This window comes from Colletotrichum truncatum (assembly GCF_014235925.2).
Source record: "Colletotrichum truncatum strain CMES1059 chromosome Unknown Contig_0010, whole genome shotgun sequence".
In the NCBI taxonomy this organism is placed as follows: Eukaryota; Fungi; Ascomycota; class Sordariomycetes; order Glomerellales; family Glomerellaceae; genus Colletotrichum; species Colletotrichum truncatum.
Window position 1 is genome coordinate 348,854 of NW_027222407.1, and position 25,030 is coordinate 373,883.

A 25,030-nucleotide genomic window follows, 5' to 3' on the forward strand; every position below is an offset into this window, starting at 1 on the left:
GAATTGTCCCTTGGGGGGTTTGTGTGTTTTATTTTTTTTCTGTCATTATTCCTTTTTCTGTCATGCATGGTCGGAGGATATTATCCAGCTAGTCTGGACCATCAACATTTCTCAATCTAAGCATAACAAGTTGCGTGCACCGCCCCTGGGGAGAACACCCCACCCCTTGCTGGCCGCCACCAAGACGTCGTACTCGGATCCCGTGGGCATAATGTAATCCTCCGCTCCGCCGCTTTAGAGGACAAGCGTGTCAGGAATTTCCCCGAGCTTTGTTGCCTTCCGGCGCAATGGGAAGTGCGAGCGAAACCAGGCGATTTCCTCCGTAATGCCATGGCATATTCAGCCGGGTCGAATGGTTAATTTAAGTTCCTGGCGGGGGCGCGGGCCTTGTAGGCCTGCGAGTGATCTGCAAGACATGGGATTGGACAAGGTCGAAGCAAAAGTCGAACAACTTGGAACAGAGAAGGGGGAGGGAAGGAAAAAAAAAACAGCTCTGCTCCCGTCGGTCCCGTGACTCGAAGTCGTTGACCCCGTGGGTTCGGGTGGGACAGGGGAGGAGTCAGTCACGGGATTCCGGGACCGGTGAGAGGGCGTGGCCAGTCATGCGCCGTGGGGAGCGGCCGCGTGACACCCAAGAGCCGGACTCGGTCAAGGAACCACCGCAGGCGACGGGCGGGGGGGGAAGGGGGGGTAGGAGGGGTGTGTGAGGGGGAGGGGGGGAATGGAAGGTGGTGGTGGTGGGTGGCCGGATGAGGGGCTGGTATTTCCCCGACATCACACAAACACACAATATGACGCTGGATTGGACTGGATGGACATCCCACTTCCAAGTTACTTTCCCCCCTCCCCTCCATCCCTCCACCTTATCTCGGCGGAACTTAGAGAAAAGCATGCAGAAAAGCCAAATGTTGTGCATCCCCATTCTGATTCAGCGAATGCCGCTACAATGTTATCCGTCCCAGGAGCCCCCTTGGCGACCTGCTAACGCTGCTTTAAACCTTGTTTTTACTGGGGAAGAGGGGCATCAGAAGCAATGTTGGGACGCTCGTGAGAGGCCGGCTTTTTGGCTTTTTGGCTTTTTGCTGAGCTTGAACCCGCAGTCAGTGCTTGTTTTGAAGCCTGAACCTTGCCCTACCATGTCGTAGAACAGGTGTTGCGCGGCACCCATACCGAAGACCAAAATTCTAGTTTTTTCATCCAAAACGGACCCCGTGTTATCAGCAAAGTCAAGATTCTGGCTCTTGGCGGCGGGTTCGCGGAGGGTTGGCTTGGCATGCGCTAAGTTGTAAGTGCACAAGAAGTATGAAGTTGTGATACGAAGATATGAAGACGGGGAGTAGCTAAAAGGTGGGTGGGCGGCACGGCTCATCTCATGATTATCAAGAAGATTGGGCAGACGCACGCGTCCTTGCTTAGTATAAAGGCGAGACGCTGCCGGTCGCCGAGATCGTTTGACAGCTCTAGGGTTGCAGCAATCGTTGCAACAGCGCCGCCCTTCTAAAGCCGGGGAGGTTTAAGTTTCCATCTTCTGGTCCTGGACAATCTGATGTTGGACGGTGTAAATGATGGGCGGATGGGAATGTGAATTTATGGATTATCAAATCAGACGTGCAGCCGCACACGGCGAGAACCACGCTGCTCACCCAGTAAACCAGTGGGAAAACCGAAGGCAGCAGAGGGGTAGCATTGAAAGGGGGGAGAAACAGGGTAAAGATTGAATTACAAGAGAAGGCACATGAAAGAAGGCTTGCAGTTGCATCATAAGATTTGATCCATGTGAGTCTCGAGAATGAGTCGAGAACGGACGGAATGGCCGATTGGAGGAGGGGTGGGTATGAGTTGATCTGCTTTGACACCAGGTGCTCACTCCGTTATGACACCAACTTGGCCCGTAAGCCAGGTTCCGGTTCCAAGGTTTGCTGGAAACTGGGTAAAAAAAAAGGAAGAGACAGACCAAGGAGAAGAAAAGGGGAGAAAAAAAAAGGAAAAAGAAACGAGCAGCGGGACCAGGCTGGGGATATTGTCCACGTGCTAACCTCGTGAAGCCTCCCCGACCTGCATTTCGGTGAGATTGATAGATGGGCGGCGTTGGTACCCGAGAGCGAGGGGCATTGCGCTCGAACGATGGACATGTTAATTACTCGTTTGATACTGAGTAAGACGAAGGCGAAGCACACGTAAGGCCAGATACGCAGATGCGGGCCCATGCGCTGAATATTGGGAAATCCCCATGACGATTCATCATCCAGGGGGGGAAAAAAAAAAAGAAGAGCAAGTGCGTGCGTGATGTCCTTCTGGCAATCGTACCCTGGAAATGGAAGGCGATATCCCATCAACTGGATGGATGGTTCTAGGATCAGCGTCCACCGAAAGCACCGAACGGGCCCTTGGCTTTGGGGCATCCCACCCCCTGTTCGCTTGGCGTTCGGTACGTACTGCGCCCCCAAGATTCCCTTTCCCCTCCCTAAATGGCCACCAGGGCACATCACACACTGAAGGAGAACCACCGACCCGACTAACCGACCCAAAGTCCAGACAGCGGGGATCGGGGACACCATCTTGAGCGTGTTCTAGGCCTCTCCTTCCAATTGCCCGCCAACCACGTCCAGCAGCAGCCCCCCAAAAAAATTAAACCCACATCGTGCATCGGTCCCCTCTTCAGACCACAAACTCAGCGCACATTTGCCTGTGTGGTCCTTGTCACTTGTGTCCTCTGTCTCCTACGACCTCCTCGAACCTGGCCGGCCTTTGCACGCTTGCCTTTCTTTGCGCACTTTTTATTTTTATTTTTCTCGCTTTGGCCTTGATCTACCTCGAAGAGAGACAAACCCAGATTCTGGCCTGATCTGAGACCACCACCCCTGGCCAACAATTACACACCCCTCCAAGACTTCATCTCTCTTTCTCTCTCTCTCCCTATCTGTCTCCCTCTCTCTCTCTGTCTCCCACCCCCAACTCTCCGCGGGGAAGATCAGAGCACAAGGAGAAACATTCCCCATTCACCCGCCGCTCATCTGCAACCCGACGCCTTTCTTCCGCCCGCCGTCGCCTTTGCCGCCGCCCCCTCCTCAGGGCCCCCCCCCCAGTTAGCTAGTCACCAGGCTTTATCGTACTCTCGCTCTGCCCTTGTCTTGTGTGGGTGTGGTCTGGCCGCAACCGTAAATTGCCCACCCGAACCAGACATTGGACGCCGCCGACCATTTCGCCGCGACGGGCTGCCTTTTTCCTCAGACGCCTTGCGTCATGCCCAAGCCTAGGAATCCATTGGCCCACCTCCTTGCTCACGTTCCTAACCCTCGTCCGTCCATTTCCCCTGGTCACCGCAGCCGCTGTCGTTGTTCGCCTTGTTGAGCGACATGGTGGATATGGACGATGCGACGAGGCTCATTGGAGACCTGCATCAGAAACTAGCCGACCTCGACCACAAGGTTGCAGCCTACCGCCAAGACATGGCAACTGAGTTCCATAGGTACTCCAAAAACCTCCTCCAGAACCTCCCAAACGACTTGCAAGCCGAGGTCGACCGTGCTGTCGCTGCTTCCTACCACAATTATCCCGCCCTCAGTCCCGCCCTCTGTCCACCACGAGACCACCCTGACTCACCGCCACCGCCGCCTACCGACGACACCGAAAAGGTCACCGAAACCGCACCCGACCGCCGTGAATCCACTCCGACGCCGCAGTCACAGGCCACTCATTCTGCCCCTCCTTCATCCGTCGTCGCCAATGCCGGGACTGCCACCCTAACCTCTCCCGACAGTGCTCACGACCGGGAAAGGGAAAGGGAAAGGGAACTGTACGGACTCTTCACACCAAGCTACCTGCCTCTGCTGGACGGCGCACAACCGTCGCCCATAACGAATCACTCGCCAGTCCTCTCGCCACCCCCAAAGCCTCCTGCTAACGACTACGAAATGGACCCCCCTAATTCCAGACAGGACTCTGGGCGTCGTCCGGTCCAGGTGTCCGTCGCTGCAACGCAGACTCCTGATCGCCCGAACCACGAACGTCGGGCTACAGACGACACGACCTCATCGGGCACCTCCGAGCAGAGCGACTCCAAGGTGCGCCGAAGTGCCTTGCGACGGACCTCCAGCGGATCCAAGACCCCTGCTAGCCCCCGCCGAGTGCGCTTCGAATTCGAGGGAGGGGAAGTGCTACCTACAGCCTCGCCGCAGTCATCCGAGCCTTCGTTGGTACTGTCACATACCCTTGCCAACTCGAGGTCACCTACGCCACCTCAGGAGGAGTCAATGTCTGTCGAGTCGTTGTTGGGACCTGACGAGGACCTTGGCCCCCCACCGAAGAAGGTGTCTTCATCTCAAGCCCTTCGCGCCCTTTCTCGAGCTCCTTTAGATGCGAATACGGTCTGGACAGTTGTAAACCCCGACGCTCAAGGATCCGATGCCGAGAAGGAGAACGGAAGCATGGCCACGTCCGATTCGGAGAGCTCACTGCACGCCAACAACTCCGTTCAAACCCAACCCAAGTATCGGGAGTCACCAAAGAGTCCAGTTGTGGAGCGTGGGCGGACACTGGAGCAAACCAGCCCCGCTTCACCAGAGATTCCTAATATGGCGAGGGATGACGATGATAGCGACGACAGCTCATCCGACGATGGCTTCCTCGCCATGGCAAAGCCGAAATCTTTTGCGAATAAGAAGGCTATTCTGTCTCCGCTATCTCGCTCGCCCACAAGGATAACACCAGTGCCTCAAAGTCCGAGCCCGGAAAAGACAGGATCGTCGACCGAGGCAAAGACATTGGCGAGGCAAATAGAAGTCGAGGACGAGGACGACGATGACATGTTTCACTTTGAGGGTCTCAGTGCTCCACCTAAGCCTCGAGCGCGACCCGCACCGATACAAGAGGAGGACGAGGACGAGGACGAGGAAGATGACGAACACGAAGTCAACCAACCGGTGGCTCAGACGCTCTACTCAACATCACCCGCCGTGTCAATTCCCAAGCCGCCTGAGCCACAGATTCCGGCACATCTCATCTCTGGATCGGTTGGGTCATTCAGGGGTCGTCCTGTGACGATGCCTGTCGTCAAGAACCCTGAAATCTACCAGCAAGCAGCCTCGCTTGGGGATGTCAGCACCTTTATCGGTGGATTGGACGGACGCAGCGGCGTCGACGACGGCGATTTGAACAGTTACCGCGCCAGTGTGGGGCAGGTATTGTTTTCGGGGACGCCTCGAAGCTTGACAGAACGGATGATGATGGAGGAAGCACAGAGCCAGAGACGAGCGGCGGCTCAGCGACCGCGATAACTGTGGTGGGATCGTAGCTTATTCACTGAATTTCATGTATGATACGGGTATGAGCCAACTGTAGAGTTCCGGAAGTCTGTACATAGACCATCCTTCGGCGTTTAGAGGCATTCAGGCTGGGGCAACTGGGAGGGTGCGGCATGCTGAGTCTTTGGGTGGGGAGAGGGGTTTTTGGGAACGGTGGTTGAAAGCATTGTTCGCACATGGCATACTAAACATCATCGTAGTTTATGAATATCAAATGCGAAAAAGCGACCAACGGGTCATTTGAATGAGTTTCAGTTTAGATGTCATTTGGCAAGAGGAGTAAAATTTGGTCATGAGTTACCGTCGGCGCATCGCATGCCCCCCCTCGGGCTCTGTCAGATCGGGCTTGGGCCCCACTGCAAACCCCGGAAAAGGTGGAAAAAACCTGCGCCGACTCTCCGGCCCTCCCGCACGTCCCCGGTGTCCAATCCCGCTACAGATGATTCTCAGTGGGAGCAGAGAGCTCCAACATCCACTCTCGAAATCGTCCGATCATCACAAGCACCTCTTGATTCTGATTTAGCATTTGCACACGACGCATAAAAAACCTGCGCAAACGATTCAAAATGGGTGGTCTCAATCTCGAGGTTTTCAAGGTACGTTGCCCAAATTTCTATTTTTTTTTCTTTCCCTCTTTCTCATTCTGCCAATTCGCCTCATGCATTTCGTACGCCGTTGAGATCGTCGGGAGGCAACACCAAACCCAACTGACGCTCCCCGCGCCACGCAGTTCGGCATGTATGTCATGTTCCCCATTGGCATCATGTACTACTTCGGAACGAACCTCGACAACCGCTTCGCGGTGCCCGATTTCTGGCCCAAGGCCGAACACTCGCACAAGATCCCCTTCGACCGCGAGGACATCAAGGAGGAGTACATTAGACTTGCGCGGAGGCAGCGCCTGGTAGAGGAGATGAGGAGGGAGAGGGAGAGGGCGCACGCGGCGCAGAACCCGCCTTCGAACGAGGAGCAGTGAATGTCGTCTCGCGATGTCGATTTGGGCATTTCCGGCTGCTGAGACGGGATCGAGGTGGATCATCATACGAGTTGAATCGGAAAAATCGAACGAGAGAAGGAAAAAAAAAAGAGAGAGGAGTATCCATGGCGGAGTCCGCAACTCTTCCGACTGAAAAAAGGAGAAGGAGGGCGAGAAGCCATTTTGAGAAACGGGGGGATGTGCGCTGTACTATATTGGCGTTCGGGATGTCAAAACAATGGGCTTGGGAAAGCGTCATACGAGATGGACGCGGCGTTTGGGGGGGACAAGAGGACTATTGCAGTTTTCGTTTCCGGGTCCCCGTTTACAAGCCAAACATCGCCTCTCAGAGCAGCTATAGTGTTGTTGTTGTATTATACCTGTGTTCTACATGTTGTACAAGAATGAGAAAAAAAAAGCAATAACAAAGTAAAACTTGAACAGAGAAGAGAGGGAAGATGTCCGGGGTGTACATCTGCACACCCTCCGCGGGGAAGGGGTTATACATCGTCTTTTCTACGAGTCCAGGTTCTCCTCAATCTTGGCCCACGCGTCCTCGGGGATTTCTCCCTTGGCCGGGTTGCCGTAGACGGCCTGCACCTCGGGGAACTCCTGCAGCGCGCTCAGCAGGTCGCCCAGCACCGTCGCTTCCTCGGCGCCGTCGAGCTTGACCTTTGTGTCCTCGTTCGCAGACCAAATGATCTCCGAACTGAGCAGCTTCAGCTCGAACTTGGGCCCTACACCGTTGGCGACGGACGTGGTCATGTTGGGCTGCGTCCAGATGATGAGGTTTCCCTCCTCGTCGGCCTCGATATCCTCGGCGCCCGCCTCAATGGCGTCATCCATGATGTCGTCCACGCCGGCTCCCTCCTTAGCCTCGAACACGACCCGGCCGAGGCGGGTGAAGAAAAAGGTCGCCGTGTTGGTCGTGCCCTTGTGCTTCTTGACCAGCAGCTTCAGGTCCTGCAGGCTGCGGGCTTTGCTTTCAGTCTCGACCTCGACGATGAGCGCAACGCCCGGAGGTAGGATGGCTTCGAGGGTCAGGGTTTCGAGGCTCGCTCCCGTCGCGGAGCGGCCTTGGCCTCGGGCTATGGCGGAGTCGATCACGCTTTTCGGCACACCGTCTGTGAGAGGGGGAAGGTTGGTCCAGTCAGCTACTGCCGTCTCTCCTCCATTGTTGGGGGGTTGAAGTGTCTCGTCCGCCGTTCAGGTACCTTTTTTCGCAGTAGCAACGGCCGCAGCTAACTGGGGATTATCGTTGGTTCCGTATACTGCGAGTCGTGGTTAGTGGACGATATATTGCGAAACCATAGAGACGGCCTTTACATCTTGAGTAGAGCGCAATTGTCTTGGAGTGCTGGCTGCGCATGTTGTTCTTCTGCGCATCGGCGGCGCCCTTCTTATGCCTGATCTTGGACCACTTGTTGTGCCCGCTCTGCGCGGCGGGCGTCGTCGACAATGGGCGGAGGCATTGTCGGCAGAAGGTGGGCTGAGATCTAGGAACGGGGGTGGTGATGCGGGACGTAAAGTCCCGGAGGGACCTAGCGGCGAAGGAGCGCATTCTGTCGAACTCTTTTTTTTTCTTCTTCTTTTTTTCGGTGGGAGTCGCTGCCGGTACTTCGGAACGGGGGGTCGGCGTTCGGGGTTTTGGGGTAGGATAGAGAGAGTTGGGTTTCTACCTCCTCCGGTTCATGTCATGTTTCCACCAACACAGTTCTGCAACACGGACAGCAACAGCGGCTTTGAAGTAGAGAGGGAAGCTCTCTCTCTCTCAATGTGTCGGAGCTCCAAAATTTAAGTGGGACCAACGGGAACGGCTGGCTGTGGCTTTCCATTGGTCCAGACCCTGAGAGACCTTATTTGACACTTGAGAGTTCCCGGCTGAGCCACAGAAAGGTGGGTGTCCAGCGCCTCAAAGTGGTATGTCATGGACTGACTTATGGTCCCCCAAGACTTGGGCTGACCCGCCGGGGGGTAGCCGCCGCGGCGCCCCTAATTAATCGCCTTTGGACCACCATCCCGTCCCGTACCTTACCTGACCGCATGCTTGTTGTCCCTCAACCTGTCCCCAATATCCCACCTCCACCACAGCTTCGACGGACAATAGGGCACAATCCATTGAAAACAACACATAACCCCCCTTTCGTGTATGCGCTTTCTGGCGTCATAACACACACACACATACAAGCCCTCACCACCGTCCCCAATGTCGTCAACAGGAGCTCCAAATGGCTCTGACGGGGACACCGCACAGGCAGCTGCCTCGTCGAGGCCCTCATCTGCTGCACCATCCGCACCACCATCACAGCCGCCTCCCCTGACAGCGACAACTTCTTCCATCACCGACTCGGCCGCGACATCGACCCCCGAGCTCGACGTTTCCAAGCTCCAGGCCCTCCCCGCCGAACAGCAGGAGCTCTTCCTGCTCACCTTCGTGTCTACCCTTTCCAAGCACGTCCTGAGCCTGTCCGCCGATGACTGCACCGCCCAGCAGTTCTACCTGAAGAAGGAGATCTTTCAGATCATCAACCTCCCCTCGCCCCAGCCGAGTCGCGTCGTCAGGAACAACCTCGGCAAGTGTCTCGCCCACATTTTTGGCAATGGCGACCGCAAGCTCCTCTTTGAGACCATCAACGACTTGGTCGCTATCATTTCCGGCGTTAGGTCAAAGACCGATGCCAGCCCGCGCACGAAACACGCCGCTGTCGCTTGTCTGGGCGACGTGTATGGGTCTGCCGGCGACAGTGCCATCGGGTTGCACCCGTTTGCTTGCACTACGCTCGTCAAACTGCTCAAATCGTCGTCCAACAATGCAGGCCTGCGCGCTGCCGTTTTTACGTCTCTGGGCAAGATCATCAAGATGGTGGAAGGGAGCATAGACGAGAATATTGCGAGGGATATTTTCAAGCAGTCGCGCAGCTACGCCACCAGTGACAAGGGCTCGCTGGTCGTCGTCTCCGCGTGTCGATGCCTGAGGGCGTTGGTGCGGCACACGCCGTATTTTGAGAACTCGAACGATTTCGAGAAGCTGCAGGCGGCCATCTTCAAGGTTTTTGACTCGTCTTCGTCTCAGGTCAGACACGCGGCTGCGGAGGCGCTGGCCGAGGCCATGGTTAGAGGATATTCCGAGACCGGTGTCGCGGATGGCGCTCCGTTGGCGAAGGCCAAGAAGTTCACCAAGAAGCCTCCCAAGCGCACTGGTACGCCGGCCAGTATGGTGGCAGACGATGATGAGCTGCCCACGTCCCGACCGGGTAGCCCCGCTCCTGGAGGGAAGAGAGCGCAGGATCTAGCGCTTTCGCTGGCCGATATCTTGAAGGTTCTTTCAACGCAATATACGAAGATGGCGACCTCCAACAAAGCTAGGGCCGCCATCGGCGTGTGCTACGGTAAGGTGCTTAGGAAGCTCGGAGAGAAGACTGTGGAGGTTCACTATCTCAGGATTCTCGAGAACTTGACCATTGATCTGATTGGGCAGCCCAACATCCTCAACAACCGTTACCGACTCCTCATCTCGAGGCGCATTGTCGACACCATCCTTCAAGACATTATTGGACAGAAGATTCTAGGCGAGTCCGGGCAGATTGCGGCCGCCAAGCTCATTATCAACGAGATTCTCAAGAACTACCCGCAAGCTCTGGTGGAGCGCTCGGAGCCGACGAAGCATACTTTGATCGCAGCTCTCGGCGCGATAGCTTCTCTCATCAACACCCTAGGCTCCGCAGCAAACAACTTCGCGGAGCCATGCAGAGACGGCCTCCTCGGGGTTCTGCAACACCCCAGCTACTCAGTTCAGGTGCATGCATCTTCATGCATGAAGGCTTTTGTCCTGGCCTGCCCCCAGCAGCTTCTGCCCTGCTTGTCGGTTTGCATGAACAGCCTTAGCAGAGAGCTGTCTCTGCTTACCAGCGGGCGAAACTCTCCTCGTCGATGCGTCGGCTTCGCCCACGGCCTGGCAGCTACCCTCAGTGCAAGCCCTGCAAGGCCGCTGCATGGATCGGTCGACATCAACAGCCGTGTTTTGACGATGGCCACGAATCTCCTCAAGTCCAGTGGACAATCGGAACTGAGGGTCTCTAGTACCCAGATCCAGGTTGCGTGGATATTGATTGGCGGTCTCATGTCCCTCGGACCCAACTTCGTCAAGATTCACCTTTCCCAGTTGCTGTTGTTGTGGAAGAACGCGCTGCCGAAGCCTCTGTCGAAGGACAACACAGCTCATCGGAGTCTCCTCGAAGCCTCGTTCCTGACACATGTGCGAGAGTGCGCCTTGGGATCAATCCTGTCGTTCCTGCAATTCAACACTCGGCTGTTGACGGTTGACGTTTCCAAGCGCATAGCAACAATGTTGCAGAACACGTCAGCCTTCTTGAGAACGCTGCCATCCAAGAAGATCACCGACGATGTGTCGCAAAGACTGACACCCGCGCTCCAATTGCACGACCTCGACATGATGGTCCAGCGTCGAGTGCTTCAGTGTTACATCAAGCTGGTGAACCTTAGCCCAGCCGGCGGCAGCGAGGCGCTGCTGCAGTCCAACTTGCTCACCATTGCAATCTCGCTCTTTGCTGACCCGGAGAACTACTCTGCCAACTCTCTCAGCGCATCTATAGCTAATGCCGCAGCCACGTTTGAGACCGTGTGGGATGTTGGCGACAACTCCGGCTTTGGTATCACTGGCTTGATCTCAGGCTTCAAAATCAAGGGGCTTCCAGGACAGCAGGACAATTTCATAGAAGGAACGCCCCTCGAAGAAGACAGCCCGGAAGAGACCATAGATCGTCTGTTGCTGTCTCCAGTTTGCGGTACTCTGGAGCACGACGCGTCCCTCCTTTACGTCGGTGATACAACCTCAGAGCTGACGATTCCCGACCCTCCGGCCACTGAAGTTATCAACATGGCGATTCAGTTGTTTGCCTTTGTCTTCCCGCTGACGCCGCCCAAGGTCCAGGAGAGCGTTCTCGAGCAGGTCAAGACGTTCATGTCAGCCGGCTCGTTGCTAAGAGACCCCGGCAGGAAGGCTGCCATCAACGTCAATGTTTCGGTCGCGGTTCTGTCTACTTTGCGAGTTGCGGTGAAGGAGACACAGTCTTCTCCTGGTAACGTTACCAATCTCGCCGTGGAGAGGCTTCTCCAGGATATGCTACGTGATTTCGTCATTGATGGAGACCAGTACGTTCGAAGCATCGGTTACGCCGCAGTCGCGAGACTTTGTAACGCTTGCGGCAACGCCTTTACCAACCACGAGATCAAGTACCTTGTCGACACCATTGTCAGCAACCGTGAGCCTAGTGCCCGCGCGGGTTGTGCAATGGCTCTGGGGTCGATCCAGACCAAGGTTGGTGGTATGGCGGCTGGCTATCACTTGAAGACGATTCTCGGTATTCTCATGTCGCTCTGCAACGATCCTCACCCAACGGTTCATTTTTGGGCTTTGGAGGCCTTGGCTCTTGCTTCTGATGCCGCTGGGTTGAGTTTCGCAGGGTATGTTCCCAGCACGCTTGGGATGCTGGCACAGCTTTACGTCTCCGACACGCACAACCCCGAGATCTCTTCCGCCATTACCATGAACCTTGAGATGGAATTGTCAACAACGGCTGCCATCACACGATGCGTCGATTCTCTCATCAACGTCCTCGGTCCCGATCTGCAAGACTCTACCAAGTCACGAGAACTTATCCTTAACCTCGTCAGCCAGCTCCAGGAAGAGGATGACCTGCTTGTCCAGCGAGCTTGCTTGAGCTGCCTTGAGCATCTCTCGCTGTATGCCCCAGGATACATGAACTTTGAGGAGTATGTCAAGACGCTCCAGAAGTACCTGAACTCGGAGTATCCTATTTTGCGGGACGTTGCTGTCGACGGCCTCTACAACATCATGAAGAGAAATCCAAACGATGTTATCGGTGCTGCTGAGAAGGGCTTTGAGGACCAGCTGTGGCTGGTCCTTGACACCACGCCGACGCACGACGGCATCCGCAACATTCTCCGCAACTGGATGCGACAGACCTGTCTCACGGACACTGGCATATGGCTCACCCGGTTCCAGAACGTGCTCAAGATGACGAGAGCCAAGGCAACCGAGGAATCTCACTCTTCGAACAAAGGCTCAGGGGGCATGCCGGACTTGCAAGATGAGGAAGTCGCCGGCTTCGCTGCCGCCGCTGGAACTGCCAAGGACGACCAGGACGGTAAGGCCGGGTCCGAAGTTGAACCTCTCCGATGGCAGGTTACTACATTTGCGATCAGCTGCATCAACGACATGTTCGTCTTCATTGCGAAGGACGTAATGACTAATGGCGAGTCTGCCGCTCAGTTGGCGCTCCAGAACAAGATTGCCGATGTTGTTCGGATGGCCTTTTCCGCGTCCACGTCGAGCGTGCTGGAGTTGCGCGTCTGGGGTCTCAAGATCATCGGCGCCGTCCTCAAGATGTTTGGCAGGACGCCTGATCCTGACTTTGAGGAGGCGATGCTTCTGGAGCAGTACCAGGCTCAGATCAGCTCGGCGTTGACGCCCGCCTTCGCTGCGGATTCGTCTCCTGAGCTTGCCTCCGAAGCGGTCAATGTCTGCGCCGGCTTCATTTCGACCGGCATTGTCACGGACATTGACAGAATGGGCCGTATTCTCAAGACCCTCGTGTCCGCCCTCGAGAATTTCTCAAAGGACAACGAGAACGCGGGAATCGGCGACCTGAAGGGTCTCAGCTCCAACGCGCAAGTCATGGTCAAGATGTCAGTTTTCTCAGCTTGGGCCGAGTTGCAGGTCGCCAGCTCTGAGCAGAAGTACTTGCTCGACGTGCTGAAGCCACACATTGGAACGCTCACGCCGCTGTGGCTCGAGTCATTGAGAGAATTTGCTCGTTTGCGCTTCGAGCCTGACATCTCAATGACCCTGGGGCCACCTTCTCTGTCCGGCAGTCTCGATACGATCTACGCTGCGCTGAACCGGGAGACTCTGCTCAAGTTTTACCAAGACTCCTGGCTCAAGCTTGTCGACGCCATTGCCAGTCTGATTGAGCAGGACAGCGAATTCGTCTTTGATGCACTGGATGGAAAGGAGTCCGAGGGACTCAACACCAACGGTAACACCAAAGGACCTGATATCAACTACCGCGATGAGCCTGTCGCCTTCTTCTTCGTCTTGTTCGGAATTGCGTTTGAGGCTCTCGCAACGCGTCCCGGACAAAGCGATTCGCTAGCCACCCAGGAACAAAACTTGGCTATCCTGCAGGCCCTCAAGAAGATTCTCCACCCCAGCGTGTCTGGCCATGCCATCTACAGAGAAGCAATCTTTTCGGAAACTATGGACCTCCTTGACCGACTTGTCCTGACGGAAGGACTCGACGTTCAGGGTGTCATTGTAGAGATTGCAAGGGCCCTTTGCGTCTCCCACCCGTCTGCGCGTAAAAAGGGCTCAGGCGACGACGGTGACCTGTCCGACGATATAGACCAGCTCTTCGAGCTCACCCGCATCATTGTCCTTGTTCTCTCTGGCCTGCTGCCCAACCTAACGGAAGCAAACCAGCCCGTCCGCCACCAGATGACGGAGGAAGCGGTGCTGTTGATCCGCTCATCTCTGAACGCCCTCGTCGACGCCGCCGAGGTGTTCCCTTCCATCATCAAAACGGATCTTCATGCTTGCATCATCCATATCCTGGCCACTATCCTCGCGACGCCAGGTTGCCAGGAGGTGATTGTCCCGCAGTCCCTGCCCACTTTGAAGCGCTTCGTAGCAAGCATGACCAAATCATCCACCGCCAGGACCAACGGCGACGGCCCGACGCCTACAGACGTCCAGGTGCAGGGCTGCTTGCGTCGATTCCTCTCCATCTATCTCAATGCACAGAAGCGCGAGGTCCCCACGTCTCTGACGTGCGTCAAGAACTGTCTGTTGGCGAGCACGATACTGTTTACCGGCGGCACGAATCACTTGGCGGCGAACGATCCGCTTGTGGCAAGGTACCTCGACGAGGTCATTGATTGCCTCACGGACCGCATGGTATGTTGTTTCCTCCTCCCACTTCCCCCCCCCCCCCCCTTCTTGATGTCTTGCAGGTTCAATAAGTGACTAACACTCTGCTCTATTTAGACGGCCAAAATCGCAGCAAACTGCATCAGATCCCTGCTCCTGCAGGCGAACCCCACGCCGGCAGACCACACCATTGCACGCTACCTCCTTCCGCGCCTAGTCGCATTCGTGACTAATACGGCGCCGGAGGACCCCGAGAACGCCCGCTCGCTGATCGCGCACTCGCTCAGCCAGTACGTGGGCATCGTGCCCCGGGACCGCATCCCCGTGGCCATGGCGCTCGTGCTCCCTACCTGCCTCGCACGTGCGTCGTCGGAAGGCGAGGACGCATACAGGGATACCAGCGCTAGACTGTTGGAGCTGGCGGCCGTGGACCAGAACGCGTTTCGGACCGTCGTGGCCAGCATGAGCGACGGACAAAAGGCTTTCCTGGATGAGGTCATCAGGTGGGGCCGTCAGCAGGGATCGTCGGAGCAGGCGTCGACTGGTGCGACTGGACAGCCCAGCATTGCTCTAAAGATGGATTTTGGCGGTTGATTATTTTATGAGTAATGTATCCAAAAGACATGAACTTGAAGCGGCACGTTCACGGCACTAAAGGGGGGGAAGGCAATGTGTGGCGTTGGGTTAGCATTAGACGACCGACTCACCCTCCTCGCGCACGAGGAGGAGGACACGGGCATGAAGTAGATGTAGAAAAAACAAGATTCTCACGTTTTATTCTCGTCCGGCTCATTGTCCCTTTTGGATATCATGGTGCTCGTCCCCAAATATTCAGGGGAAACAAGGAATTGTCCGTCTTTTCCCCCCTCCTTTTTTTTTTTTTTTCTATGTAAGGGGGAGAAGCTTGGAAGTAGGATGATACAGTACAGGATTTACTTGTTCCTCGTTTTCTTAGTATCTCTCATTCATGCGGACCGCAGAACATAAAACATAGATGCCAATCTGTCTAGACAGACAAAAGATTTCGCTGCATAATCACACGTCCCGGAGGCTGCAGCCGCAAGACCTCTCCTCCTCACTTTTCGCCAAGTCACGAATCCGTCGTGGATGGTTTCGGGATAAGGACCAGCGTTGAGTCTGCGGGTAAGTGAATTTCAATGCATATTCCGACATGACCAATTAGGCTGAAAAGACAGAAAAGGAGAAAAAAAAAAAAAAAAAAAGGGCAGTGTTTGTCGCTCGCTCGCTGGTCAGGGGTGTCCGTTCCGGATCGACGGACGATCTAGGCTGTATGACAAGGCAGAATCTAGACGGGCAGCGGGAAGGTGTGAATGGGGTAGTAGTAGCTTTTGTTGTATCTGCAGCCGCGCGCGCATGAACTCCGGCTGGACTTTCCTCCCCGGATGACTGGAACTGGAGAGGGAGTGAAAAGGGGGGTGGTGGATGGGCGAAAATGGCCGGGGAAGGAGACAAGAAGTGTCCTCGGACTTTGGAGATGTGGGCAGTGACCCCCCGAGCAAACATGAACCGGGATTCACAGTGCGTTGGTTATGTTACATGGGGATGGGAATGAATGGGCTGTGTTGGGTTTTCAACATACATAGGAGTTGCCAACACCGGGACATACCGCGGTCCCGTTCAAGCAAATAGATTCAGTCACTGATGCTTTGTGAATGGCTTACTTGCCGTCGCCAGACGGCCCGGGGATTCGGAAGGCGAACTTTCCCCCCGCAGATCTCACATCTCCGTGGGCGCCGCCCGCTTCGCCCGTAAAGAAGTTGAGGTAGGATTGTGCAGAGTAATTAGTCCCGCATATCTCAAGTTGTCGGTCGCGTCGTTACCAACAGCCTTCCCCGTTGATGCATGTTAGGGGACACATGCTAGATTGAGCACCAGGCTGGGGCCGGCGACGGCCCGTTGCGGCCCATACTACATTGTCCACGACAGATCTTTCGGCTTTCGTGCCCCCTCCCCAATCTGGTATATTCGCAACGGCTGGCTGCGCCATTCGTGTTACGAGAGACGGCCAATGAATGAAATGCCCGTTGTCGTGCGGCGACCTCAATCGTACATACATACCAATTGGGGTCCGTCTCCGACCCTCTCTTATCTGCAGAAACCGAGGCTGTGACACTTGATGCACTTTTCTCTATTGATAACTGACGCCATCTCGTTGTCGAATCTGCCGAGCCAATATTGCGGTCTATAGATTGGCAGCACTCCTAACGGTCTCAGAGCCTCCGGACGTGGTTAAAGCTCCGTTGTTTGCCGGCCAATTCGACGACGAAGTCAAATCATGACCGCGCGTTGACTGCCGTAACGGGACCAATGTTTGTTTTCCAGCCGTAGGAGTTCTTAAGAGTAGGCGCCTGGGCCCGATATTCGACCAACAGGACCAAAGGCATGCACCAACATATGCAACCCGCGCAACTCCGGCTGCATGGTCCGGACGGCTGATCAGGCATGTTCCCCATTTTTGTAGCCCCCCCCCCCCCAAAGCTGTCGATGGACAAATCAAAGCCTCGCCAAGGATCAGAAAGCAAGGTAATAGCAGTTTAAACATGTACGTATCACTGTAGAAATGGTTGGGTATTGAATTTCTTTCAGTAGCATGTTGGTCGTTGTTGAGATAACCCATGTCACGACGACATTCAAAGCGCCAGGTTCCAGTCGACTAACATTCGATACATTGCCAAAAAGAAAACTACTAGCGGTGAACATTAAAAAACGGCACAATGCTTGCCGGCGTAGCCTGCTTAAAGCCAAGACCTGAGGAAGCACCTTCTCGATGTGGCGCCATATTTTGTTGGCTTCGTTTGCCAACGGAGCTTGTTGGCGCTTCCGATAACCCGGCCCGCGCCTGCGTGTGTTGGATCGAATCTTTACTTTGGCTTTCTTTCCTTCGATTTGGATCGAGACCTGCGGCTGGTCCCATCAGCAATGATCGGCCCTGTTGTTTGCTGGTTTTGGAACAGACGAGAGGAGGATAGTTCGCTGGATGGCCGGATGCTGAATCCCGAAGAACCGGACGCTCTCACCTTGTCGGTTGGCCTCTTCCTCTTTGCTCCGTCACTAACCTTGCTCTGTCGTGAGGTAGCGTTCTGCGACCCGGAGTTGCTTTGTTCTTCAGTGAGCCCCTCGTTGGTGAGGCGCGCCTCGAGCTGGCGAGAATTCCACGTCTTGCCATTCAGAGATTCAGCTACACTTCTTGCTATTTCTGGGGTACGGAAGGTCGCAAAGGCGTGGCCTCTTGTCTGGTTGCTAGACCCCCGCGGAATTTCAATTCGTTGTAGTTCTGATGCCACTGGAGTGATGCGTTCCAGACTTAGTTTGATGAGTTCCCTAATCTGATCCTCTGAAATGTTGTGCCCTATCCGTCTGATGATGATCCTTCTATGCTCCGTTGCAACAACTTGCTTGGGCTTATCAGAGGAACCGAAAGAGGATGTTGTAGATGTGCTGGGGAAGAACCCAGCACTGGGTACATCATCGGGATACCAAGTTTCCTGTTGCTGAGCTGTGTGATGCCCATGAATGGCGGGTAAACTGGATGTATTCCACTGTAAGCACCGTTCATCATTGACAGGAGAAAGGTTGTGAAATGCCTGAGCTCTCACTGAGTCATATGGCGTTCCATAAAAGGGGCCAAACGAGTAAGAGCTGTTTTGATGTCGGTCGATTGATGCGAGTCCAGCTTGGCCAGGTCCCAGTGGCGCGGATACGGGACTTGCATTTGGATCATGAACCTCCTTGAGCACGACTGAACTCGTCATGTTTCGGTCATCATACATGATACGTCTACCATTAAACACCCCTTCTTTCAAACGACCTGATGGCATGTTAAAATAACGCACAGATGCAACCGAGGTTCAATATACCTACCACATACACGATGAAAGTTGTATGAGCCCCTGACTCTAATCCATCCCGAAGTACTTATGGTAAAGATCTGGACATAGTCAACTTCACAATCCCGGCAGAGCCACTCTTTGAGTGGCTTCCATCTGGTCTCGAATGGTAGCTGTGTCAGATCGTTAGAAGCAATTTGGAAAGGCATACAGCTGGTAAGACGCACGTTACAAATCGGGATATAGAAAATTCCCGTTTCAGTACCAGGAGGAACCTGCGCAGATTGCATAGTGATGTGCAACACGGTAACCGGCTCCCAGAGTACAACAGAACCCTTCAGCTATGCAAACCAACGTTTTGGTTGGGCTGGTTCTTGGCGTGACAATGAGGAGGATGACGAAACAGAATATCTCATGTAGTACAAGATCCGGCGAGAAACCACATTACCCTTCAGCCAGGGTCCGCAGAGAGGATGAAAACAAATAGTGGAGCGAGTTTGCGAGAGGAGAACAGTGGGAATTCTTTTTATATTTTGATAAGTTTGTCAACATGGCAAGGTCTCCTTCGGAGCACGCCTACCATGCGACCATGCTGCTAATATTGCCACTTGCCCAAAAGGGGACTTTGCTATCTTTGCCCGATGCGACTGGGATTGTAGCCGCAGGACGTCTTCAGGGATATTGACCAAATCCAATGCTTGATAACTGGGTCTTTGTTTTTAGGTAAACAGCGGCCCGGCGCCATGGCAGGACATCCGAGTTGGTGACCATCCGAGACCGGTGGCCTGAGGAGAAAATGGGAATGCCACGGCTAAGGGGTTCTTCGCGTTGCAAGGTCTTCAGAATTCAATTTGCTTTTCCGTCGCTTGCCACCCGCATACCGTGGTGCACGTAAGCGAGAACAATCGTAGTCGCCTGATCCAATCTGCGCTACGGACCTGGTGTTTGGTTGGTCGTAGGACGGCAGAGTTTTGAAGCATAAGCTGTAATTATTGCGAGAAAAGTTCCCATGCAAGCTAGAGATAGCTTTCGATGGTGGGTTGCATTGAGCTCCGATTTGACTGGGGTCGTTCTGTCTCTAAACCAACTAGTGTTCGGGTCTGGGGCAGGAAGCTAAGGCGCTATTGAGCGTTGACAGGGGTTGGTGTTGTCCAATCTGCCCGCAGAGGCCTCAACCAGCAGAAGTTGCCGGCCAAAGGCGATTTCGCTGGGTTTTCGCTGGGTAGCGGCTCTCCTGTCTGCAAGTATGATATCGCTGAAGCGGCATCGTTGCAAGTTTGAACATCTACATACGCAACACTTGCGGTGGCGTACAGCCGAGAGAATTGATCGTGGAAACGCTCTACATCAGCGGCGTTATCAACCAGTAGCCAATGCACGCTGGCATTAGTTAGATGAAGATCAACTAAAGAATAGGTAAGGCTACTCTTAGACGCCACGCCCATCTGTCAAATTGACAACGTGTTCGCAGAAAGTTCTTGAACAATAGAGTGGCGAGCAAAGCGCCAAACCACCTAGCTTGGTAGGAGAGAGTGCGCATGCAGGTTTCTCTTCCCCTCTAACCGCGGTTGTGCCTTGACTCTAGCGCAGAGCACCAATCACGTTGAGGGACATCCGTAAGGGACTTCTTGCAGAATATGGCTGCAGTGACATTGCATATAGCAGAAGGGTTCTTTTAGCAGAAGCCAATCCACTCCTGTAGGGGATCCTGTGTCTGAGAGCTCTCCCGGCTGCACTAGGAGTTGCCCCCGAGCCGTTTGGGAAACCAATGAAAATCGCCGTATTGGAACACGGCAGGGCTTGGCTGAATTGAGTGGTTGGCCAGGAGTTTGGGTACCCGTTGTCGTTCTTTAACCGAGGCGGTGGCCAGCACGAGATCGATCAGACTTTTTTGAAGGAGAACGTGTCGTCGACTTCAGACATATCCAATCCGGAGATATCCTCGTCGAATTCGTCCAATGCAGCTGGGTCTAACTGTGTCTCATCTTTGCCGGTAGTCATGGTCAAATCATTGCGCTGTGCATCTTGCCACGGAGCTCCAGAGTCATCGTTTTCGGTTAGGGACACCATGAGATGATGCTTAGTGTCTCCCACCAGAAGCACGGCGGAGTCCCCGGTCCAGTCAACCCACGATACCTGCGGTTTTCCAAACACTCTTGTGTCGGGTAGGTGTTCTGCGAAGTTGATAGTCTTCGGTCCATGCGACAGCGGGTCCCAAACAAACACCAAGCCCATGTAGCTGTCGCCCTCACAAGTGATTTTAAGCAACTCACGTTGCGTTGGGTGCCAGGATAATGCAGAGATGTTGCTGTGGAAGACCAGAACGGCACGAAGCTCGAACGACTCGACGTCCCAAACCCAGACGGTGCTCGGCCAGTCTTCTAACGTCGTAGCCAGCAGACTGGACGACGCGTCGAAGACGGCCAAGGTGCGACCTGCTTTGGCCTCTACGCTTCCACCACTCGCTCGAACCGGGGCAGACACAGACTGTGTCGCTTTAATGAAGGAGTGAGCGGAAGCCGAGGAAGCATTGCCAATTTGCTCTTGCCAAATCTGCCAATAAATTAGTCTACAAGAATGTAAGTTTGGAATTTCTATTAAGCACCTGAACGGTATCTTTGGGAATGATTGCTGAAGGATGTTCGAGCCTCATCACAGTATTTGCTGACTTGGATTCCAAGACGCACACATTTCTGGTGTGGTCACACACAGCCATGCGGGCACCATCTGGGCTCAGCTGGCAGAGCTTCACCCCCGCACCTAAATCGAAGTGCTTGTCCTCAGTTTCGAAAGAAGCAGGGCCAGCCCACGTCTTGAACAAATGGCCGTCGGATGTGTAGAACAAGATCTTGTGCCCTTGGGCTGCGGATTCCCATATGATAAGCCAGCGGCCATCTGGTGTCCAGGCCAAGCCTTGGGCATCCACGGTCTCCGGGTGCCAGGAGCGCTGAACTTCCCTCGTTGTGGGATGATGGATGCTGACAATGTCTTTTCCAGTAACACGGGTCAACAGGGCCAAGTGACCCGAACCCGGCCTGAGAGCGAACCCTCGCGAGGCCGCCGCAGCTTGGTGAAATTTGGGGTTGCCGATTTCCACTGTTTTCGAAGTAGTGAGGTCAAAAACGGAGAATTTGAGGCCAAACGAAGAGCACATCAAGACTTCATTGTCTGAAGAACCAAACTGAACAAAGGTAGGCTTAAAGTTGGGAGAAGCGGGGTTCCGGATGACCGCATGATAGCCAGGCTCATGAGCCGAGTAGACATGAATCTGATCAGCGAAGCTGGCGAGAACACGACGAGATGATGGCGACCACAGAAAAGCATTGGCGAGTCCAACCTTGGATGGCAGCTTGACACTGTGGATGGTCTCTAGTGTCTCGATGGACCGGATGCTGATGCTGTCTGTAGTCAGGGTCGCGATCAAAGTGCCATCAGGGCTTGATACGCAATGAGGCGATGCTACCGAAAAAGGTGTCAGTCAAGTGCTAATGTCGATCAGGGAGCGTCTTACATTTGAAGATCCTGGAGAAATGCATCATGCATGGCACTCACGGGTTAGTGCCGCGGGTGAGGAGGTGCAGAGATGTTGTTGCGCCTTCCGAGGGAAGTTGAAATCGGGTTAGTCCAGGTTGGGAAAGTCTGAGACAGGTGTGGACAAGGTGAAGCAAGAAGCTCTCAGGATCGCTGGTATGTATCCCTTTTGTCACGGTGAAGAATCCGGTAAGTGCCTGGGGGGTTTCGGTGGAGTCTTGGAAGGAAAAAAAAAAGCCGTTGTCGCAGCGGAAAGAAACATCGTCACCAACGTTGTTTACATGATTTCCTATCTGGGGCTAGTGCGGGGCTCTGACCTCGTCTGGTCTCCTGGCAGTTTCCTAAAAGGTGGAAGTTGCCGACTATCAGTAGTGAAGGCACTGTGGAGTTCACTGGCCCGGTCACTGACAGATTGTGGGCAGCTGCGCGCCCAGCGGTAACCCCACGGGACCAATCACAATGGCGCTAATTCAGTGATTCCGAGCTGGCCAACTCAGCGCTGCAGCACCGCCGACGTGAACCGCTCGTTCTTTACACTACTAGTGTATACTAAGCCGGAGCCCCGCTGAACTTTCGCCCAACTCCGCCAGACCCGGTGATCTGTGCGTTTCAGCGGCAGCCGCCCCCCTCCATTATCTGCCCTCTTCCTCTTCCCTAGTGGACGCCCTTTAACTGGTAATAAGTACGGCCAAATAGTAATCGCCACGCTTCTGCTGACTCACCTCTTCACATCTCTTAGTACGACTTCGGAGATGGTAATCCCATCACCATGATAGCATATCAATTCAATAACCCCTGCTCAACCCCGTTTTGATCTGAAAACTTCCGTCTCACTTTCCCACTGCTGTGAAAAGTACTAAATATCAGTAATGGGAACGACCAAGGTAAAATAGTGCCTGACATCGCCATTCCACGGCTCCCTTTTCTCTTTTCTCCATCTCTTCCACTGCGTCCTCCCTTTCGTCTCTAACCTCTCATCGCCACTTTCTTCTCAAGCAAGTCGGCCACCATGAGACACACCATAATACCTCGCGCTGCCCTGCGCGGGGGACGCCTGCCGCGGGGTTGGAGACCACAATTGGGGCGCGCCCCGCAGACGCGGTGTTTGAGTGCGGCCGCCGCAGCTCAGGTCACACCAGTCGCTCAACAGCGACCACCGTCGCGCAGCGAGCTCATCAAGGACGCGAAACCCTTTTCTGACTTTCTCACCGACACATTTCACCGGCAGCATGACTACCTCCGCATATCGGTATCGGAGCGGTGTAACCTCCGGTGTGTGTATTGCATGCCGGAAGAAGGCGTGCCGCTATCGCCGATGAAGGAGCTTTTAACGACACCGGAAATTGTGCTTTTATCCTCCGTCTTCGTATCGCAGGGCGTTACCAAAATCCGGTTAACCGGTGGAGAGCCAACGGTGCGGCGAGATATAGTACCGCTCATGCACCAAATCGGCGCGCTGAGACCTCACGGCTTGAAGGAGCTGTGTCTCACGACGAACGGTCTGTCGCTGCATCGCAAGCTCGACAGCATGGTGGAAGCCGGACTCACTGGCATCAATCTGAGCCTCGACACTCTAGACCCGCACATGTTCACGATTATGACGCGGCGCAACGGGTTCGAGGCCGTCAAGAAGAGCATCGACCGCATCTTCGAGCTCAACAAGGTCGGTGCGGGCATCAAGTTCAAGATCAACTGCGTCGTTATGCGGGGCCGCAACGACCACGAGATCGTGCCCTTCGTCGAGATGACGCGGGACAAGAACGTCGAGGTGCGTTTCATCGAGTACATGCCGTTCGATGGCAACAAGTGGAACCAAGGCAAGATGCTGGGCTACTCCGAGATGCTGGACATGATCCGCGAGAAGTACCCGGCGCTGGAAAAGGTCAAGGACCACAAGAACGACACGAGCAAGACGTGGCGCATCCCCGGCCACGCGGGTAGGATAGGCTTCATCACGAGCATGACGCACAACTTCTGCGGCACCTGCAACCGGCTGCGCATCACTAGCGACGGCAACCTCAAGGTGTGTCTCTTTGGCAACACCGAGGTCTCGCTGCGGGACATTTTGCGCAAGTCCAACAATGGCGACCCCATCGACGAGCAGGCCTTTGAGGCGATGAAACAGATCGAGATGGACCGCCGGCAGGGGCTGGCTGAAGCGGATAAGCCTCTGGGCGTGGCCCTCAATGAGGCAGAGCTGCTCGACGTCATCGGCATGGCGGTCAAGCGGAAGAAGGAGAAGCACGCGGGCATCGGGGAGCTGGAGCACATGAAGAACAGGCCGATGATCTTAATAGGTGGGTAATGGCCTTCTTCTTCTTTTTGTTCTTTTCCTCCTTTCCCCCATCATTGTGTCTTTTCGAGGAGTGGCAGACTACTCTTATTGCATTGAGACCGGCGTTGCATACCACAGTTTTTTGGAGGGGAAACCTGGTTGCGGCGGGCTTGTTCCGGGGAAACGGGGTTTAATGAATTCAAATGGATGTATCATGACCCGGGAAGGCTAAATAGTTTTTTGTTCCTTTTATACGTTAGATCCTCAACAACCGCGTTCGTCTCGTCGCCCAGCTCGCCGTGCCTCACAACTCGTGTCCCCGATTCTCCCTCCATCTTCACCCATCTCGCAACGGTGGTCCAGAGGCATCCCAGGAGTTCCCACCCACCTCCTACCCATCACCACCACCACCACCACCGTCACATCTCAACTTCGCCTCTTCTCCTCAACGACCACCCGCCGCCGCGGCCGAGACGATTCCCCCCCGAAAGACAACCTCGCCAACCCATCCCTGACCCACGTCTCTCCCACCGGCTCAGCACGCATGGTCTCCATCTCCGAAAAGACCCCGACCTCGCGCGTCGCAAAGGCAGTATGCACAGTAACTTTTTCCTCCGCGACGGCCCTCCGCCTCGTACGCGCGAGCCAGATGAAGAAGGGCGACGTGCTAGGCGTGGCGCGCATAGCGGGCATCATGGCCGCGAAGCGCACCCCGGACGTGATACCGCTGTGCCACCCGATTCTGCTCTCCCACGTCGGCGTCGAGCTGGAGCCCGCGTCCGAGGCAGACGACGAGACGGTGTTGAACGTCGAGGCGACGGTTACGTGCGACGGCAAGACCGGGGTCGAAATGGAGGCCATGACGGCTGCCTCGGCGGCCGCGTTGACCGTGTATGATATGTGCAAGGCCGTGGATAAGGGGATGGTGATTGGGGGGTTGAGGGTTGTCTTGAAGGATGGCGGGAAGAGCGGGCGGTGGGAGATGCCGTGATCTCTTTTGCAGTTGTGATGGTACCTTTTTTGTTGAACTTTGCTCGGGTTAGTGATAGCTCACGCTAGGGATAATGTTGGAACATGTTTTTTTGGACTCTTAAAAAAAGAAGGGGGGGGGGGGGGGGTCTGTAGGCG

The 25,030-nt window shown here is 54.9% G+C and overlaps 8 protein-coding genes across 8 annotated transcripts; 5 read left to right on the forward strand and 3 right to left on the reverse strand.

The window, feature by feature from the left end:
- Nucleotides 1–3,356: 3,356 nt before the first annotated feature.
- CTRU02_213568 (uncharacterized protein) lies at nt 3,357–5,276 on the forward strand (the record flags this gene model as incomplete). Its single annotated transcript, XM_036730706.1, has 1 exon — nt 3,357–5,276. One exon carries the CDS (start codon nt 3,357–3,359, stop codon nt 5,274–5,276), a length of 1,920 nt encoding a protein of 639 aa, XP_036577482.1.
- A 593-nt stretch (nt 5,277–5,869) lies between these two features.
- Nucleotides 5,870–6,279, forward strand: CTRU02_213569 (mitochondrial cytochrome c oxidase assembly factor; the record flags this gene model as incomplete). Its single annotated transcript, XM_036730705.1, has 2 exons — nt 5,870–5,899; nt 6,034–6,279. The coding sequence occupies 2 exons, from the start codon at nt 5,870–5,872 to the stop codon at nt 6,277–6,279; spliced, it is 276 nt and encodes a 91-aa protein (XP_036577481.1).
- Nucleotides 6,280–6,795: 516 nt separating this feature from the next.
- Nucleotides 6,796–7,840, reverse strand: CTRU02_213570 (DUF28 domain-containing protein; the record flags this gene model as incomplete). The annotated part of the gene is made up of 3 exons (XM_070206085.1): nt 6,796–7,403; nt 7,494–7,553; nt 7,588–7,840. The coding sequence occupies 3 exons, from the start codon at nt 7,838–7,840 to the stop codon at nt 6,796–6,798; spliced, it is 921 nt and encodes a 306-aa protein (XP_070060117.1).
- Nucleotides 6,977–7,468, forward strand: CTRU02_213571 (uncharacterized protein; the record flags this gene model as incomplete). Its single annotated transcript, XM_070206086.1, has 1 exon — nt 6,977–7,468. The coding sequence occupies one exon, from the start codon at nt 6,977–6,979 to the stop codon at nt 7,466–7,468; it is 492 nt and encodes a 163-aa protein (XP_070060118.1).
- Nucleotides 7,841–8,485: 645 nt separating the features above from the next.
- On the forward strand, nt 8,486–14,842 carry CTRU02_213572 (uncharacterized protein; the record flags this gene model as incomplete). The annotated part of the gene is made up of 2 exons (XM_036730703.1): nt 8,486–14,275; nt 14,366–14,842. The coding sequence occupies 2 exons, from the start codon at nt 8,486–8,488 to the stop codon at nt 14,840–14,842; spliced, it is 6,267 nt and encodes a 2,088-aa protein (XP_036577479.1).
- Nucleotides 14,843–17,130: 2,288 nt separating this feature from the next.
- On the reverse strand, nt 17,131–18,386 carry CTRU02_213573 (uncharacterized protein; the record flags this gene model as incomplete). Its single annotated transcript, XM_070206087.1, has 4 exons — nt 17,131–17,778; nt 17,824–18,077; nt 18,131–18,269; nt 18,324–18,386. 4 exons carry the CDS (start codon nt 18,384–18,386, stop codon nt 17,131–17,133), a joined length of 1,104 nt encoding a protein of 367 aa, XP_070060119.1.
- Nucleotides 18,387–19,977: 1,591 nt separating this feature from the next.
- On the reverse strand, nt 19,978–21,635 carry CTRU02_213574 (WD40 domain-containing protein; the record flags this gene model as incomplete). Its single annotated transcript, XM_036730701.1, has 3 exons — nt 19,978–20,649; nt 20,702–21,555; nt 21,608–21,635. 3 exons carry the CDS (start codon nt 21,633–21,635, stop codon nt 19,978–19,980), a joined length of 1,554 nt encoding a protein of 517 aa, XP_036577477.1.
- Nucleotides 21,636–22,636: 1,001 nt separating this feature from the next.
- On the forward strand, nt 22,637–24,893 carry CTRU02_213575 (molybdenum cofactor biosynthesis protein 1 b; the record flags this gene model as incomplete). The annotated part of the gene is made up of 2 exons (XM_036730700.2): nt 22,637–23,924; nt 24,163–24,893. 2 exons carry the CDS (start codon nt 22,637–22,639, stop codon nt 24,891–24,893), a joined length of 2,019 nt encoding a protein of 672 aa, XP_036577476.2.
- Between the last annotated feature and the right edge of the window lie 137 nt (nt 24,894–25,030).